Source organism: Theropithecus gelada, chromosome 4 (genome assembly GCF_003255815.1).
Source record: "Theropithecus gelada isolate Dixy chromosome 4, Tgel_1.0, whole genome shotgun sequence".
NCBI lineage: Eukaryota > Metazoa > Chordata > Mammalia > Primates > Cercopithecidae > Theropithecus > Theropithecus gelada.
Window position 1 is genome coordinate 71,205,169 of NC_037671.1, and position 14,989 is coordinate 71,220,157.

The 14,989-nt window shown below is 31.9% G+C and overlaps 1 protein-coding gene across 50 annotated transcripts in view; it reads left to right on the plus strand.

Moving 5' to 3' along the window:
• RIMS1 (regulating synaptic membrane exocytosis 1) overlaps nucleotides 1–14,989 on the plus strand; it is a 491,301-nt gene that overhangs the window by 317,100 nt on the left and 159,212 nt on the right. For all 50 annotated transcript variants that reach the window (XM_025382124.1, XM_025382126.1, XM_025382128.1 and 47 more), the window contains 4 exons: nucleotides 4,482–4,549; nucleotides 6,310–6,420; nucleotides 8,559–8,658; nucleotides 13,063–13,186. In XM_025382124.1, coding sequence (XP_025237909.1) covers nucleotides 4,482–4,549; nucleotides 6,310–6,420; nucleotides 8,559–8,658; nucleotides 13,063–13,186 — 403 coding nt within the window. The remainder of the gene's footprint in view (nucleotides 1–4,481; nucleotides 4,550–6,309; nucleotides 6,421–8,558; nucleotides 8,659–13,062; nucleotides 13,187–14,989) is intronic.

Here is a 14,989-nt window from a genome sequence, read left to right on the forward strand (position 1 = left end):
TTAAAGTTAAGATTTACCCTCTTAGCAAATTTTTAAGTATGACACACAGTATTGTTAACTCTAGACACAATTCTATACAGTAAATCTCTAGGGTTTATTCATCTTGTATTACTGAAACTTTGTACCTTTTGACTAATACCTCCCCATTTCCCCTGTTCCCCATCTGCTAGCTACTGCCACTCTATTCTCTGTTTCCATGAGTTTGACTATTTTAGATTCCTCATATAGTACTACTTATACTCCTCATTCTATTCCTTGTATAACACTGTCCTCATCTGGCTTACTTAGCACAGTATTCTCAAGTTTCATCCATGTTGTCAAAAATGGCAGGATTTCCTTCTTTTTCAAGGCTTAGTAATACTATGTTGTATGTTTATACCACGTTTTCTTTATTCGTTTGTCTGTGGACATTGTTTCAACCTCTTGGCTATAGTGAATAGTGCTGCAGTGAACATGGAAATGCAGATATATCTTTGAGATTCTAATCTCAATTCCTTTGGATAAGAAGTGGTATTGCTAGACCTTATGGTAGTTCTATTTTTAATTTTTTGAGGAACGTTTATACTGTTTTCCATAGTGACTGTACTGATTACATTCCCATCAGCCATGTAGAAAGATTCCAAAATTTCTCCACATTCTCATCAACACTGATTTCTTTTTAAATTTTTATAATAGACCATCCTAACAGGTATGAGATGCTATCTCATTGTGGTTTTGATTTGTATCTCTTTGATTGTAATTTATGTTGAGTATCTTTGGTGGTAAACATAGCTGCCATCCAAAGTGAAATTTCTAAGATGCATTTAGAAAACAATAGCGCTAATGAACTCCTAATGGCTAGAGATAATATGCAACTCTCCCAAGGATTTATACCTTTCCTTGGTCCTAGAACCAAAACAAGAAATTTGATTTTAAGTTACTTAAAATTGTTAAAGACGTTCTTGCTGAAGCCCCGTGATCTGGAGAGGCCTCTAGCCCTGCTTTAGGCCTTGATTGAGCTCAAGGGACAAAAATCTGTATTACCTAATTTTATGCAGTGTTTGCCTTCAGATATGTTTAGGGAGTGAATATTGGCCTGAATTTAGAATAAAATTAACAAAAAGTATTTGAGGACCAGTATTTTCACTATGCTAGGAACTTTGACAATAATTCAATCGTGAATGACAGTAATTCAATTGTGAAAGATAATTTATATAAATTTTGCAACAGTACACATAGATTTATTTATAAAATACACTTTAATGTTTTATAGATTGTATGATTAATGATTAAATTTAACAAGTGTATCTTCTCATTTTATTGTAATGCCTAGATAATAAGCACTATTAAATAATATTTGTTTCTTATTCCTGACCTCTAGTTAGGTGAAATTAGACTCTCTAGGACTTTGCTATATAGCAAATTACTGCTTATTTATTCCAAAGTTAGCTCCTCTATTATATAATCTAGGGGAAGTGGAAGCATACTTTTCCATTGTAGGCATGGAACCATCTTAAATAGACTTCTGAAATATGAAGAAACATTTCAAAGTGGTATTTTAAGTATATTAATCCAGAGTTAAGAGTTTATCTTAGTTCTTAGACTTCAGATTTTAACTCTTGTCTATGAGAAGACTGTTTCCCAAATGAATATCCCTGTAAAATATTAAAATGTGTGTATTTTTAATATCACAGTGTAACTAAAACAATATTTAACTCGTGTGTGCTGACCATGGTACGTGTCCACGTGTCAATATCTTACCTTGTCTCAACTTGAAAACCTGTTCTTAGAACTCACTTGGCTTTTTGTGTATGCAGTGCGTAAAAACATTCAATAAACATATTTTCTTCAATGTTTCGTTTAGTTCCAACTCACATCCTGCTATAGAGGACTCAAAAAAGTAAAAGACGAAAATATTTTAAGAGGTTCAGCAAATACGTGGGAAGGATAATTCTGATTCTTGGTCTGTGAAATTTACTTTTTTTTTTTTTTAATGGAAATCTATTAATATCTAGGAAGAACAATCTCTTTTTGAAGGTGACTGCATGTATGTATTTGAAATTGCTATTCATTACTGTGAGTTGCTGCGAGCCAATCTTAGAATTGGTTTGAATTCCATCTTTTATTATTATTCATTATAATGATATTAAAAATACGCTGCATATTACTTCTAGAGATAGTCAGGAAGTTCAAATTTTCTAATACTTCAAGGCTTTGGGACAGATAAGGTTTCCTTTACTACGTGCACATTCACTTGGTCAAGTAGAGCTGTCATGTAAATTGCTAAATAGATATTTAATATTTGAAATTAGAGGAATGAAATTAAAGTAAGTAAAACTTACTTTTACTAAGTATACGAACATACACGTGCTCAATCGTGCATGTATATTATTTGAAGGGAATTTTGTTTAATTGGCATTGATTGATCTTATTGAAATCCATTGTGCTTTAACACTAGACATCATAAGATACACAATTCTAAATTATAGAGATAGAGATACATGTTTATGCCTTGTTACATACTCTAATAATAATGACCTGGGTTTAGAAAACACTAGTTCTCTTTATAGAAAATTCGTGTATAATTTAGCTGACATTTATTTCTGCCTTGATAGTTGTGTGTTTATTAAGTTTAATAACCTACTTTTTCACAAGGTATAGTATAAAAATTTTTAAATCCTTCACAAAAAATGATTTTCAAAATTACAACACTTCATTGAACTTGGCTAGTTATGAACTTGAGACATTTCCATAGACACAAGCAGCTGACATATTTCGTGATTCTAAATTAATGGGAATAGTGAATTAGTTCCTTGGGGATTCCATTGGCTGTTAGGACCAAGGTGCTTTTGTGTTGACTCCACATGCAGATACCATGAATTTACCATTTTGCAGCTATGCCATCTGGCAGTCAATATCTTTAATCAACTATTACAAAAATAATCAAGGAAAATGTTTTGTGTTAATGAAATACTAGATTCTGAATATTTTAGGAGCATATTTTGTTGGGTGTTGCTTATTCCGTTAATAATAGTGAAATCTGAGTTATAAAGACCAATTAAGAGTGCTTAGGAGTTCAGTAATATCTTTCAAACAGTAATTACAGGGATAGAAAAAACAAATATAGTTTACAACTAAGTATTTAGATTTTAGATTTTATTTTTTATAAGTCTTTAAGCAAAAGTGTTATATTTTAATGGGTAATGATGAAAACTATTAGAAGCCATTCAGAATATGAAGGAGGTATGATTGTATACTAAACTATATACAAGTATTGTATGCTAAAATAATGAATATGTTTTTTACATTTACATTTGTTGGCAATATTTAGTAGATAGCTACAAAACTATGTATGACCAAAGTTGGAAAAAGCAAAATTTGTTAAGCTGCAATATCTGTAGCATCCGTTTTATTACAGGATACTATAAGAGTCCTGGCTGCTCACTGGAATCATCTGACAGACTATGTGTAATATTTATCCAGTACCAAACCAATTAAATTAGATTCTCCATTCAACATCATTGTTCTACAAAGCTTCTATATCATAGAATAGCACTGCTTAATAGCACTGTTTTCATAATAAAATGTGTTGAGTATCACCATTGAATCTTACCCAGAAACATCAGCTTTTGGTCCTTTGCCTATAAGGAACAATTTTTTGCAGATTGAGTATTCACCACATATATATATTCACCATATATAGTTTCTCCATATATATATTCACCATATATATACACACACACATATATATATAATATGGTGGTTCAACTCCATGTTTCACTCATATTAGATGTATAATATTAATAGATTCACTTAGGATAATATGAGTGAGACAAGGGGTTGAACCACCATGTGAGAAATTGGGGCATGAACGAGAGAAGAATCCTGAGGAGTAGTTTTCAAGACCTAAGTCAGGTTATTGAGGGATACAATGAACTTTTGTTTTCTTGAAGTGTTTAGGATGAATTTTTGTCATTTTTTTAAACTTCAAAGACTTCTTAAAGTAGCTTTTAATTTAATGATCAATTTTTCTTTTTTGGGGAAATATAATTCTCTTTCTCTGCAAATATCTCAGTGTTTCTATTAATTTATCACAGAATTTCAACATGAATCAGCATTCAGGAAGTCACTAGGCATTTTTACTAAGTTTAAATTATAGGATAGAGTTTTGCAAATTGCAATAATTACCTTTTGAATAACAACATTTGTGGGAGTAGTAATTTCAATTTTATTAATTTTCTGTACACTTATATGTGTTTCCAGACTGATTTATGAGAGAAAAAGGTAGTCATTCATTGTATGAAGTGCATTTGTAGCATACATTCATTCCAGTGATTCAAGTCACAACTTTTGCAACACAGATGTGCATCATTCTGCAATGTACACGCTCAAGCTTATGATATTATAACGCTTTACTTTATAGATTGAAGAAGTAAAGCTTAAAGTGATACACTCTTCTCTTTAACACCATTACACTTTTCATTCTTTTTTCTATTGCACAGGTGATTTGGATTATTATTGGTTGGATCCTGCCACGTGGCACAGCCGGGAGACATCACCTATTAGTTCGGTAAGTTTTCTGGGAAGTGTGTTTGAAGTTTAGGGAATGTGTGTGCTCGTTCATTGTCCTTTGTCTGATATGTGATATCTGCTCCATTATTCATTTGGTAAGGGCAAATATTGATTTCATTTAAGATAGTACAGTTTTGAAGAAAAAAGCAGTTATTACTGAATAATTACAACAAATTTTAAGTTAAGTAAAAAACGATTATTAAATAATAACTGTAAGAAAGATTGAGATGTTTAGTTATGGATATTGACATTAACAAGTCAACATACAGAATCAGTTTTCTTTATATAAGCAGATATATTTTTAAATTTCAATTAATTCCATTTTAGAACCATTTAAAAATGTATACTTATTTGCCAACCAGTTTAAGCAACTTTTAGTATAAATTTCTGCTACAAATGAAATATAGTTATAAGCCAAGGATGGAGTCCACTGAAATTTCCTCTAGAGTGTCTTTTAACTGAGGAAATTGCATCATGCTACAACTAATAATTTGTGTCTATAGGAAAGAAAGCAAGTTGTTTACTTTTTAAAAGTTTAATAGGCCTTTTCGAGCAGTTTTAAGTTTACAGAAAATTTGAGGAGAAAGTACAGAATTCCCATATACTTCCTTACTCCACCCCTTTCCACCTGTTTAGCTGGTTATTAACATCTTGCATTAGTGTGGTCCATTTGTTATAACTGATGAGCAAATATTGATGTATTATTATTGACCAAAGTCCATAGTGTACATTAGGTTCATACTTCATGTTATACATTCTGTGGGTTTTAACACATTTATAATGTCATGTATCCACCATTACAGTATCACACCGAATAGTTTTACTGCTCTAAAAATCCCTGGCACCACTTATTGATCCCTCTCTCCTTTCTTCCCCACTAAGTCCTTGACAGCCACTGATCTTTTTATTGTCTCTGTAGTTTTTCCTTTTTCAGAATGTCCCATGGTTAGAATCATACAATTTATAGCCTGTTCAGATTTGCTTCTTTCACTTAACAATATGCATTTAAGGTTCTTCGCTGTCGTTTTGTGGCTTGGTAATGCTTTTTGGTTTGTTTATACCATTGAATAATATTTTTGTCTGGATATGCCCAGTTTATTTATCAATTCCTTAGGATTTAAAAATACTTTTAGGTTGATATTATAAATGAAAATATTTTTCAATAATGATTTCTAAGTTACTCTGCCAGTTGTTCCTATTATTTGTCTTATTTTTTAATTGACACATAATAATTCTACATATTTATACAGTACATAGTGATGTTTCAGGACATATAATGTATAGTGATCAGGTCAGGGTAATTAGCATATCCATCACCTCAAACATTTATCATTTCTTTGTATTAGGAACATTCAATGTCCTCCTTCTAGCTTTTAGAAACTATATATTATTAACTATAGTCATCCTATAGTGCTATAGAACACCAGAACTTATTCCTCATATATAGCTGTAATTGTGTATTCTTTAACAAATTTCTCCCTATCCTTCCCTTCTCCCTGCCTTCCCAGCCTCTATTATCCTCTGTTTTACTTTGTACTACTATGACATCAACTGTTTTTTTAGCTTCCACATGTGAGTGAGAATATGCAGTGTTTAACTTTCATGCAGGAACTAACATGTCCCTGGCTTATTTCACTTAACATAATGTTCTGCAGTTCTATCCCATGTTACCTCTAATGACAAGACTTCATTCTTTTTATAGCTGAATGCATTCTACTCTGTATATATTACTTTTTAAACTCGTTCATGTTTTAACAGCATCCTGTAACGTGGCAGCCATCTAAAGAGGGGGACCGATTAATTGGACGTGTTATTCTTAACAAGAGAACAACCATGCCCAAAGAATCGGGTGCATTGCTGGGTCTGAAAGTAAGTATGCTGGTTTAAAATGTTTCTTAAAGGGTGAATTACACTATGGTCTGCATTCATCAGAGTTTCTGGCAATGATTTTTAAATGTCATTTTAATATTTTATATAATTTTATTGATATAGCATATAGATGTGTTAGGAAAATTGAATAAACTTTAGGGAAACTAATGTATTTTTTTCTGACTATAAAGTTCAGGATGATTTCTTGCATTAAGATTTAAATGGAAAGTAGCATAGATAATGTGACTTTTATTGTAACTTGAGCAGCAACATAAACATTAAAGGGATCACTTTCTAATTACAAGAGTTTTGTAAGAATTTTTTTAAATTGATGTACTTAATAGTGCCCTCTTGTTGATTATTACCGTTAATTACTCCTGTGTGAAATAATTCTGATTACCTCCACTAATAGCTGTGCCACTAAAGAATTGTTGATGAATCTCAACTTTTGGTGATATTCTCTTCATTTTAAATTATATATATTTGAGCCCCTGCATTGGAAGAACTTAAACATAGATTTTAAAATATTCTATAATAAAACTCAGATTTTGATAGTCTTATGGGCATAGATACATATTTCAGATGAGATGGTCAGCTGCAGAGATGCATTTAGGCTATTAGGCTTTGCACAATGGTAAATTGCTTCCCCCAAATGTCATTTGCTTGGCTTGAATCTAGTCTTTATGGTCATAGACCTACATTTTACTACAGATATACAAAAGAGATCAAGATCTGATCAAGATCTGATATTGACAATGGGATATTATCTTCATGTAGAAATAATAATTCAAATGGTACACATGAATTTGAATGATAAAGAAAAATGAACTTTAATGTAAACTGTCAAACACTTGCTGTTTGATACTAAGTGAGGAAGACCTGGCACCTGTTTTCTAAGTATATGCATTATTTATGGTGCCCTTTTATTGTTAGGTCACTTTAAGACAGGGCTGTTTAATCTTTTGGCTTCCCTGAGCAACATTGGAAGAAGAAAAATTGTCTTGGGTCACACATAAAGTACATCAACACTAACAACAGCTGATGAGCTAAAAAAAAAAAAACCTCATGTTTTAAGGAAGTTTACAAGTTTGTATTGGGCCACATTCAAAGCCATCCTGGGCCGCTTGTGGCCCACTGACAGCGGGTTGGACAAGCTCGCTTTTAAGAAATCAGTACAGACTAGGTGCAGTGGCTCATGCCTTTAATCTCAACACTTTGGGAGGCAAAGGTGAGAGGGTCGTTTGAGCCCAGGAGTTTGGGACCAGCGTGGTCAACATGGTGAGACCCCTTCTCTACAAAATTTAAATTAAAAAATTAGCTGACTGTAGTGCCTGCACATGCCTGTAGTCCCAGCTATTTGGGAGCCTGAGGTGGGAGCATCACTTGAACCTGGGAGTTCATGGCTGCAGCCATCTATGATCATGTCAGCGCACTCCTCTGTGGGTGACAGAGTGAGGCCTTGTCTCAAAAAAAAAAAAAGAGAGAGAGAGAGAAAGAAAGAAAGAAAGAAGGAAAGAAAGAGAGAGAGAAAGAAAGAGAGAGAGAGAGAGAGAGGGAGGGAGGGGAGGGGAGAGAAAGAAATCTGTACATGAAAAGAAAGAAAGATATCAGTACCCAAACTTCCTTAGGACACATAGTCATCTCAAATATGAGATGTTTTCTTTTCAAAACTGTTCTCCCAGCTACTTTAATCAAAAATGTAAGTGAAGTGCCGGTGGCTCACACCTGTGATCTCAACACTTTGGGAGACCAAGGCAGGAGGACCACTTGAGCCCAGGAGTTCAAGATCAGCCTGGGCAACATAGCAAGACCTTGCCTCTACAAATAATTTTAAAAATTAGCTGGGCGTGGTGGTGTATGCCTGTGGTCTAGGCTACTTGGTAGGCAGAATTTGAAGGATCACTTGAGCCTGGGAGGTCGAGGCTGCAGTGAGCTGTGATCATGCCACTGCACTCCAGCCTGGGTGACAGAGCAAGATCCCATGTCAAAAAAAAAAAAAAAAAAATGTGTTTCACTTCATTAATGTTTCTACATGCAATTTCAAGTACATCATAAAAGAATGTAGGATTAATTCCTCAAACTAATAAGCTTATGTTTTGGTATGAGTCTTGGAAACTTAAAAATTTGTAATTATCCAGGTTGTTGGAGGAAAAATGACTGACTTAGGACGACTTGGTGCTTTCATCACCAAAGTAAAGAAGGGTAGCCTAGCAGATGTAGTTGGACACCTAAGAGCAGGTAAAGTTTCTTTTTTTAATATTTAAACAGTGTTTTCTCCATACATGAACATGAGTTGGTGGTTTTCAATTTGGGGTTAGTTTTATACATACATACATACATATGTATATGTATGTATGTATCAATGAAGTCACTAAATTTTAATGCATGAATACAGATTTTTTTCCTGATGTAAATATTTACCAATTGCAATAGTAGGTAACTCTACATCAGCAGCAATCTGGAGAGTAAGGATAGGAATCTTCTTTATTTATATAAAAATAAAAAGATGTAAAATATAGAAGAATTACTCATTTTTGGAGATGACATCATAATATTGCTACAAAACTTGAAATCTAAAACAATTTGTGAAAAAAAAAATTATATCACTATTTAGTTATTTAGTTTATATTTTAAGCTACAGTAATTACCAAATTTTTCAGAGCGGTCCTGAAACACTTATTCAGGAGCAGTGTTTTTAGTAAAACATAATCATTATAACATTTCTTACACAGATTGTATAATAAAATATTAGTTAATTTAAAAGTGGCATATACTGTACTCATGCAGATGTGCTGCCTCTTGGTATTTAGAAATTTATTTTTGTTGCCCTATAACTGAACATGGCACAATGGAATTATTTAATATATGTTAATGTATCATATATTAAATAGTAACACATTTTAAAATCTATTTTTAGTAAATAGTTAACTTTTCATTTTTGTTAAAATCACTTTAAAATATTTCTTCCAGTTGACTTTACTGCAGAGCTTAGTAGAAATATTTTTGTTAGATGGCTGTTTATGTATTTGCCAGACAACTATAAAGGAAACACAGTTGGCTAAGCTGTGGAATTAAAGATTAATAACCCATAACACAGACTACATTTCCAGGTGATATTCTTAACTTTTAAACCTTAAGTTAGTGATTCTTGAAAACTTTGGCAAAATATTATAGGACTCTTAAAGACTTTTCAGTGTGTTTGTTTACCAGGATATCAGTTCAAAATCATTTTAGTTTTTTTTCTTTTTTTTTAATTTGACAAGGACTTGCTGTGCAGGTGTATAGGAAGAAAACTCCATACAGATGGATTTTTCTCCATCTGCTATATGACTTTGAATATGTATAGAGATATGTTACACTGTTATTTCTTATGAAGTACCAGTTATGATTCAGTAGGAAAATAACTCATTCAGGGTTTATTGTGTCAGTAAACTGAGTGTGTGTTTGTCTAATGACTCAAAAATAAGCCTCAGAAAGTCTGAGAATCCCTTGTTGGCTAATGTAAGATAACTTTAACTACAGAAACCTGAGTTTGCAGACCACATTATAAACATTATATACACATTATACACACATTATTATGTTTTAATGGGAAGTTACTTAGGAAGTAAAAGAAGAGGGGTGTTCTATATAAAATATCTGTTAATGATTCATTTCAAGAGCCAAGAGCCCGAGAAACTTAAATCTGAAATATTAAAAGCTCAGCTTAACTATAAAGCAGACAAGTGTACTTTTCATTCTAAGCAATTTATGTATTTGAAGAAAGTAAAGTGATTTTACAGACTCAATCATCTATCCTATTTGATTTACATTATAATTTAGGAACTGACTAAATATTTGCATATTTGCAAATAGAATTATTTGCATATAAACATCTTTAGCCAGTTTTTTTAAAATCAATGTGACTTTTATTTAACATTTGCAATCTTGCTTTAATCTTGCAATATCTTTATCCAGTACTGCCCCGCTTCAAGTCTATGCACTGTACTGCTACTTCATTTAACCTTGTAAAACACAAAAATGACACTGACACTCTCTTTATTATGAAGATCCTTCAGTGTTTCCTAGTTATCATTTGTTCAAGTCAAAGCTCTGTAGCCTTGTCCTCTACTAACACTTTCAGCTGTCCAGGATGTTGGTCCACCTGTAGGTTCCTGTCAGGCTGTTTCCCACCTAGAAGACGTGGTCGATGACTCTTGTCTACCTAGTTTTCTACTCCTCCTGTTGAAGGCCTTTCCATCCTTCACAATTCATCTGAAGTTGCCTTAATTCTAAAGTGGTTCCTAATATCTCACCTGGAACAATAACTAATTACTATGTTCCTGGCACCACTTGACTCTATTTCTGGTTCTCAAATGAACTTCTATTGTTGCATATAAAATATTTTATTAAAGTTATTTGTTTCTGTATCATTTCTTCATGACCAAATTTAAAGACCAATAAAATGTCATTTTCATCTTTGTACCCTCGTTGTCTACATCCCTGCTTGATTATCCACACATAAATAATGTTAAAAAAAAAAAAAGCATTCTGGTTTAGGAATTATTAATCTGTAAATAAATATGCATATGTATTAAGTTAATTTATATTAAAAGTTATGTGTCCAGGTTGCTGCTTATGAAAAGGAGGGTTTTAAAATGCAGTGCTTTTGCAAACTGCTGGTTGCAACTTATTATTGGGTAGTAAAATCAATTTAATCGTTTGCACCTACCACTTTAAAAAATTGAAGTAGAACATAATAAAATAGAAAAATCAGGGTAAGTATTGTTTTACAAATTTTTTAGTGTGTGTATATATGTATGTACTCATATAATATGAATGTATATATATACACACACACACATATATATAGTGTTCATATTATATGTGTACAGGACCATGATGTCAACTTTGTTTCTTTTCTTGGTCAAAAAATTTTGAAGGCACTCTTGATGTATTATAAATTTGTAATTATCATTTTTCTTTCTTTTTTTTTTTTTTTACAGTGAAGTATGTTCATTGCCTATTTGAAAAGCTTTTCTAGGTAACAGCTTAGGGCAGTCTATTAGAATTGGTGGCCGGGCACCGTGACTCACACCTGTAATCCCAGCACTTTGGGAGGCTGAGGCGGATGCATCACCTGAGTTCAGGAGACCTGGCCAGCCTGGCCAACATGGTGAAACACCGTCTCTACTAAAAATACAAAACTTAGCTGGGCATGGTGGTGGATGCTTGTAATCCTAGCTACTCAGGAGGCTGAGGCAGGAGGATTGCTTGAACCTGGGAGGCGGAGGTTGCAGTGAGCCGAATCACGCCACTGCACTCCAGCCTGGGCAACGAGAGTGAAACTCTGTCTCAAAAAAAAAAAAAAAAAAATTGGTGATTACCATAGTATCTTACCAAACCAAAGCAGCATCATGTACTTTTCACATATTTGCTTTTTACTCTTCAGTGAGCAAACAACTGGAAAATATAATTACTTTAAAGTAATACTAGCAAAGCAATTTTCCTACTTTTATTTAAAAAATTCTAGCTACACATTGAAAAGATTTTATGCTTATACTTGGCTGTAAAATGTACACTGATGATATTGACCCAGTATGTCAACACAAATTTACTTTGCTCATAAAATGTTCTAGATACTGAGAACAACAAAATAAACATAAACATCAACAAATTAAGACACCTCAGTGCATCAATGAGGTTGGAATATTTCAGCTGAGACTACCATTTTGAATTGAAGGGTCTAAGGCAGAGAACCATTTGGTACCTACAACTTCTTAAATATTTATGAAAATAAATAGTTTTTTTCACGTGACGTATGGTGTGAAAACCGTAGTTAAAATAACAACTATAAGTTGTTAGCCTGTATTTTTTTAATGCAACATCTTTTAGCTCCCCTTGATTAATCTTAGAATATTTAACAAACTACTACGTACTATATTAATGTTTTGTTAAAGTGTTTTCTACTTGTACTTTAATGTTCACAATATAGATTATGTATAGTATATATGTGTTTTGAACATCTGGAAGTGGGTTAACTGTCATGCAACAGTTTTACATCTGCTTGCTTTGTAATTTTGCCATAGCTACCTGCGTTAACTGATGGGTGTGAATTCAAATCCTTTCATGCATTTTTATTCTGTTGTGCATCTGGTGAAGACATTGAAGCATGACTTGTAATTGGGAAATTCATGCTAACAAATATTAATTGCTCTTTCTTCCAAAAATAAAACAGGATTTATGCACAGTTTAATAAGAATATTTCAAAAATAGAGCCGCCTACATTTATTATATGGAGGGCATGCTGCTAATTATTATTTTTTAATGTTTCCAAATAGGCTGTGCTAATTCCATCCCATAGCATGAGATTATTTTTATATGATTTCTGGTATATCTCAAAAGACAAAGGTAGTTTTGTATTGTACTGTTTCCAGTCACCAATAATATTCTGGGGGAAAAAAAGAAAAACAAAGAAAAGAAAAAGTGTTTAGAAGAACCATTTAGCTGACATTATATGGCAATCAATTTGCTTTTGAAAGCAGAGCCTAGACAATTAAACTATTTGTATATGTTTTGCATTTCTTTGTTAAAAAAGAGAAAAGATACGAAAAATAAACAGAATATATAAGGTAAAAAAATACCCTTTTTTTTAAATTCAAGGGGATGAAGTTCTAGAATGGAATGGTAAACCCCTGCCGGGAGCTACAAATGAAGAAGTTTACAACATTATTTTAGAATCAAAATCAGAACCTCAAGTTGAAATTATTGTTTCAAGGCCTATTGGGTAAGGCTAAAAAAACTTACTTCTTAAGTTTAGTAAATTACATGTATTAGTAGGGTTTTAAAAAGAATTTTATACATTCATACAGTACATGTTAACATGGATAGTTTTTTCATCAATTATGGGCATACATTTTTAGATCATTAAAAATTTCTTAATTTTTTAACTGGAATACTGAGTTTACTTCACTACATTTTAGAAGCTCCACACTTTAATAATTGTAATATCAAAAAATATCAATATGTACTTTTTGCAAGAGAAATATAAAGTAAAATTTTCTTTTAATGGCAGATATATTTAAGTAATTCTAATTTAATAAGTAGCATTTCCTTTAAGAGAGACATTAACAAACTCCTTGTGTTATTTAAAATATTAATGATTTCATATGTCTACATGAACTTTTTATTATTCTACTAAAGAATAGAACTTTTTTTCTGTCTCTTTACCCGTAATTTCAACTTTTATTTAAAATCAAGTGAGAAGTATTAAATATTTTAACATTTTAATTGGTCGTAATGATATTTTTAAACCTCAATTTTCTGTACAATTTAATTATCTATAGCCAGTGGGATATTTTCTATGTATGTATATAGATTTCCCCATATCATTACCTTTTTTTGGCAAACCCACATGGTCCAAAATAAATATTCATTTTGCCAGTCTGTAATTTTTAAAGACATTTTGAACTGTTTTATTATACTTGGCTTAATGTTTAAATGTATTCTTGGAAATGATTCTTTTTTTCCCTATTCTCCAAAATATAATACAGCCATTACTTCAAGGCTTTTTATGTTGAAAAAGTGCTAACCTTTAATTTGTATTGGCCTCTTGAATATATGTCAATGCAAAACATACAAGAAAATATAATTATCATAATTCTCAAAGAATGAAAATGTATGATCATATATCAAATAATATTAATATATAAAACTCTAAAATAAAGGCAAGCTTTTAACCAATTTTAACTGGTGATTATTAAGAGTGAACACTGAAGACATTTGCAAAAGTGTTGTACATTTCCATGTAGACTTTTAAAATAACAATACTACGATTTATGCTAGTTTTACATGACATATGTTCTAGTGCTGAGGTAAATATAAGGCTGGAAAAGAGGTAAGTAAATTGGAAAATGAATCAAAAGTATGAAAGCTAAAGTTTAGAATCAAGCATTGTGCACTTGCCAAATACTTTCAAATATATAGTGGTTTAAAAGTCAACAACTAAAACAGAACTGATTCATGGTGACTTAAAAAAGTAACAGACAATTAAAGTAGACTGGAGTAACATTATTTTTACTTTTTATGAAAATTAATTAAGAAGTAATCATCTACACAGCCAAATTCTAAACACATTATAGATTATAGAATTGAAAGGAACATAGAATACAAAAATTATAATTTATAGATTATAGAAGTCAAAGGATGTGGAATGCAAAGATTATAATTGAATCAGAATCAAAGGTGATACCAACTTTCTAATAAATACATTATTAGAATCCTAGAAAAATAATTTTAGCTACTTCTTTTTTTTTTTTTAAGACACGATCTTGCTCTGTTACCCAGGCTAGAGAGCTGTGTTTTAATAGTAATATTTAATGTAGTTCTGTTTAGCAACTATAATTAAAGGAAAAAGAAAATATTCATAATTTAGTGGCATAGTGATTTCAGGAATCATTCTAAATATAACTTGCAATCACATTGATCAGTACACACTAAGAGGCATCAGCCATCTTGAGGTATTGACTTTTTTTGTGAACCCACCAAATACAATATCTTTGACCTTTATGCTTTTAATTGTTCCCTAACT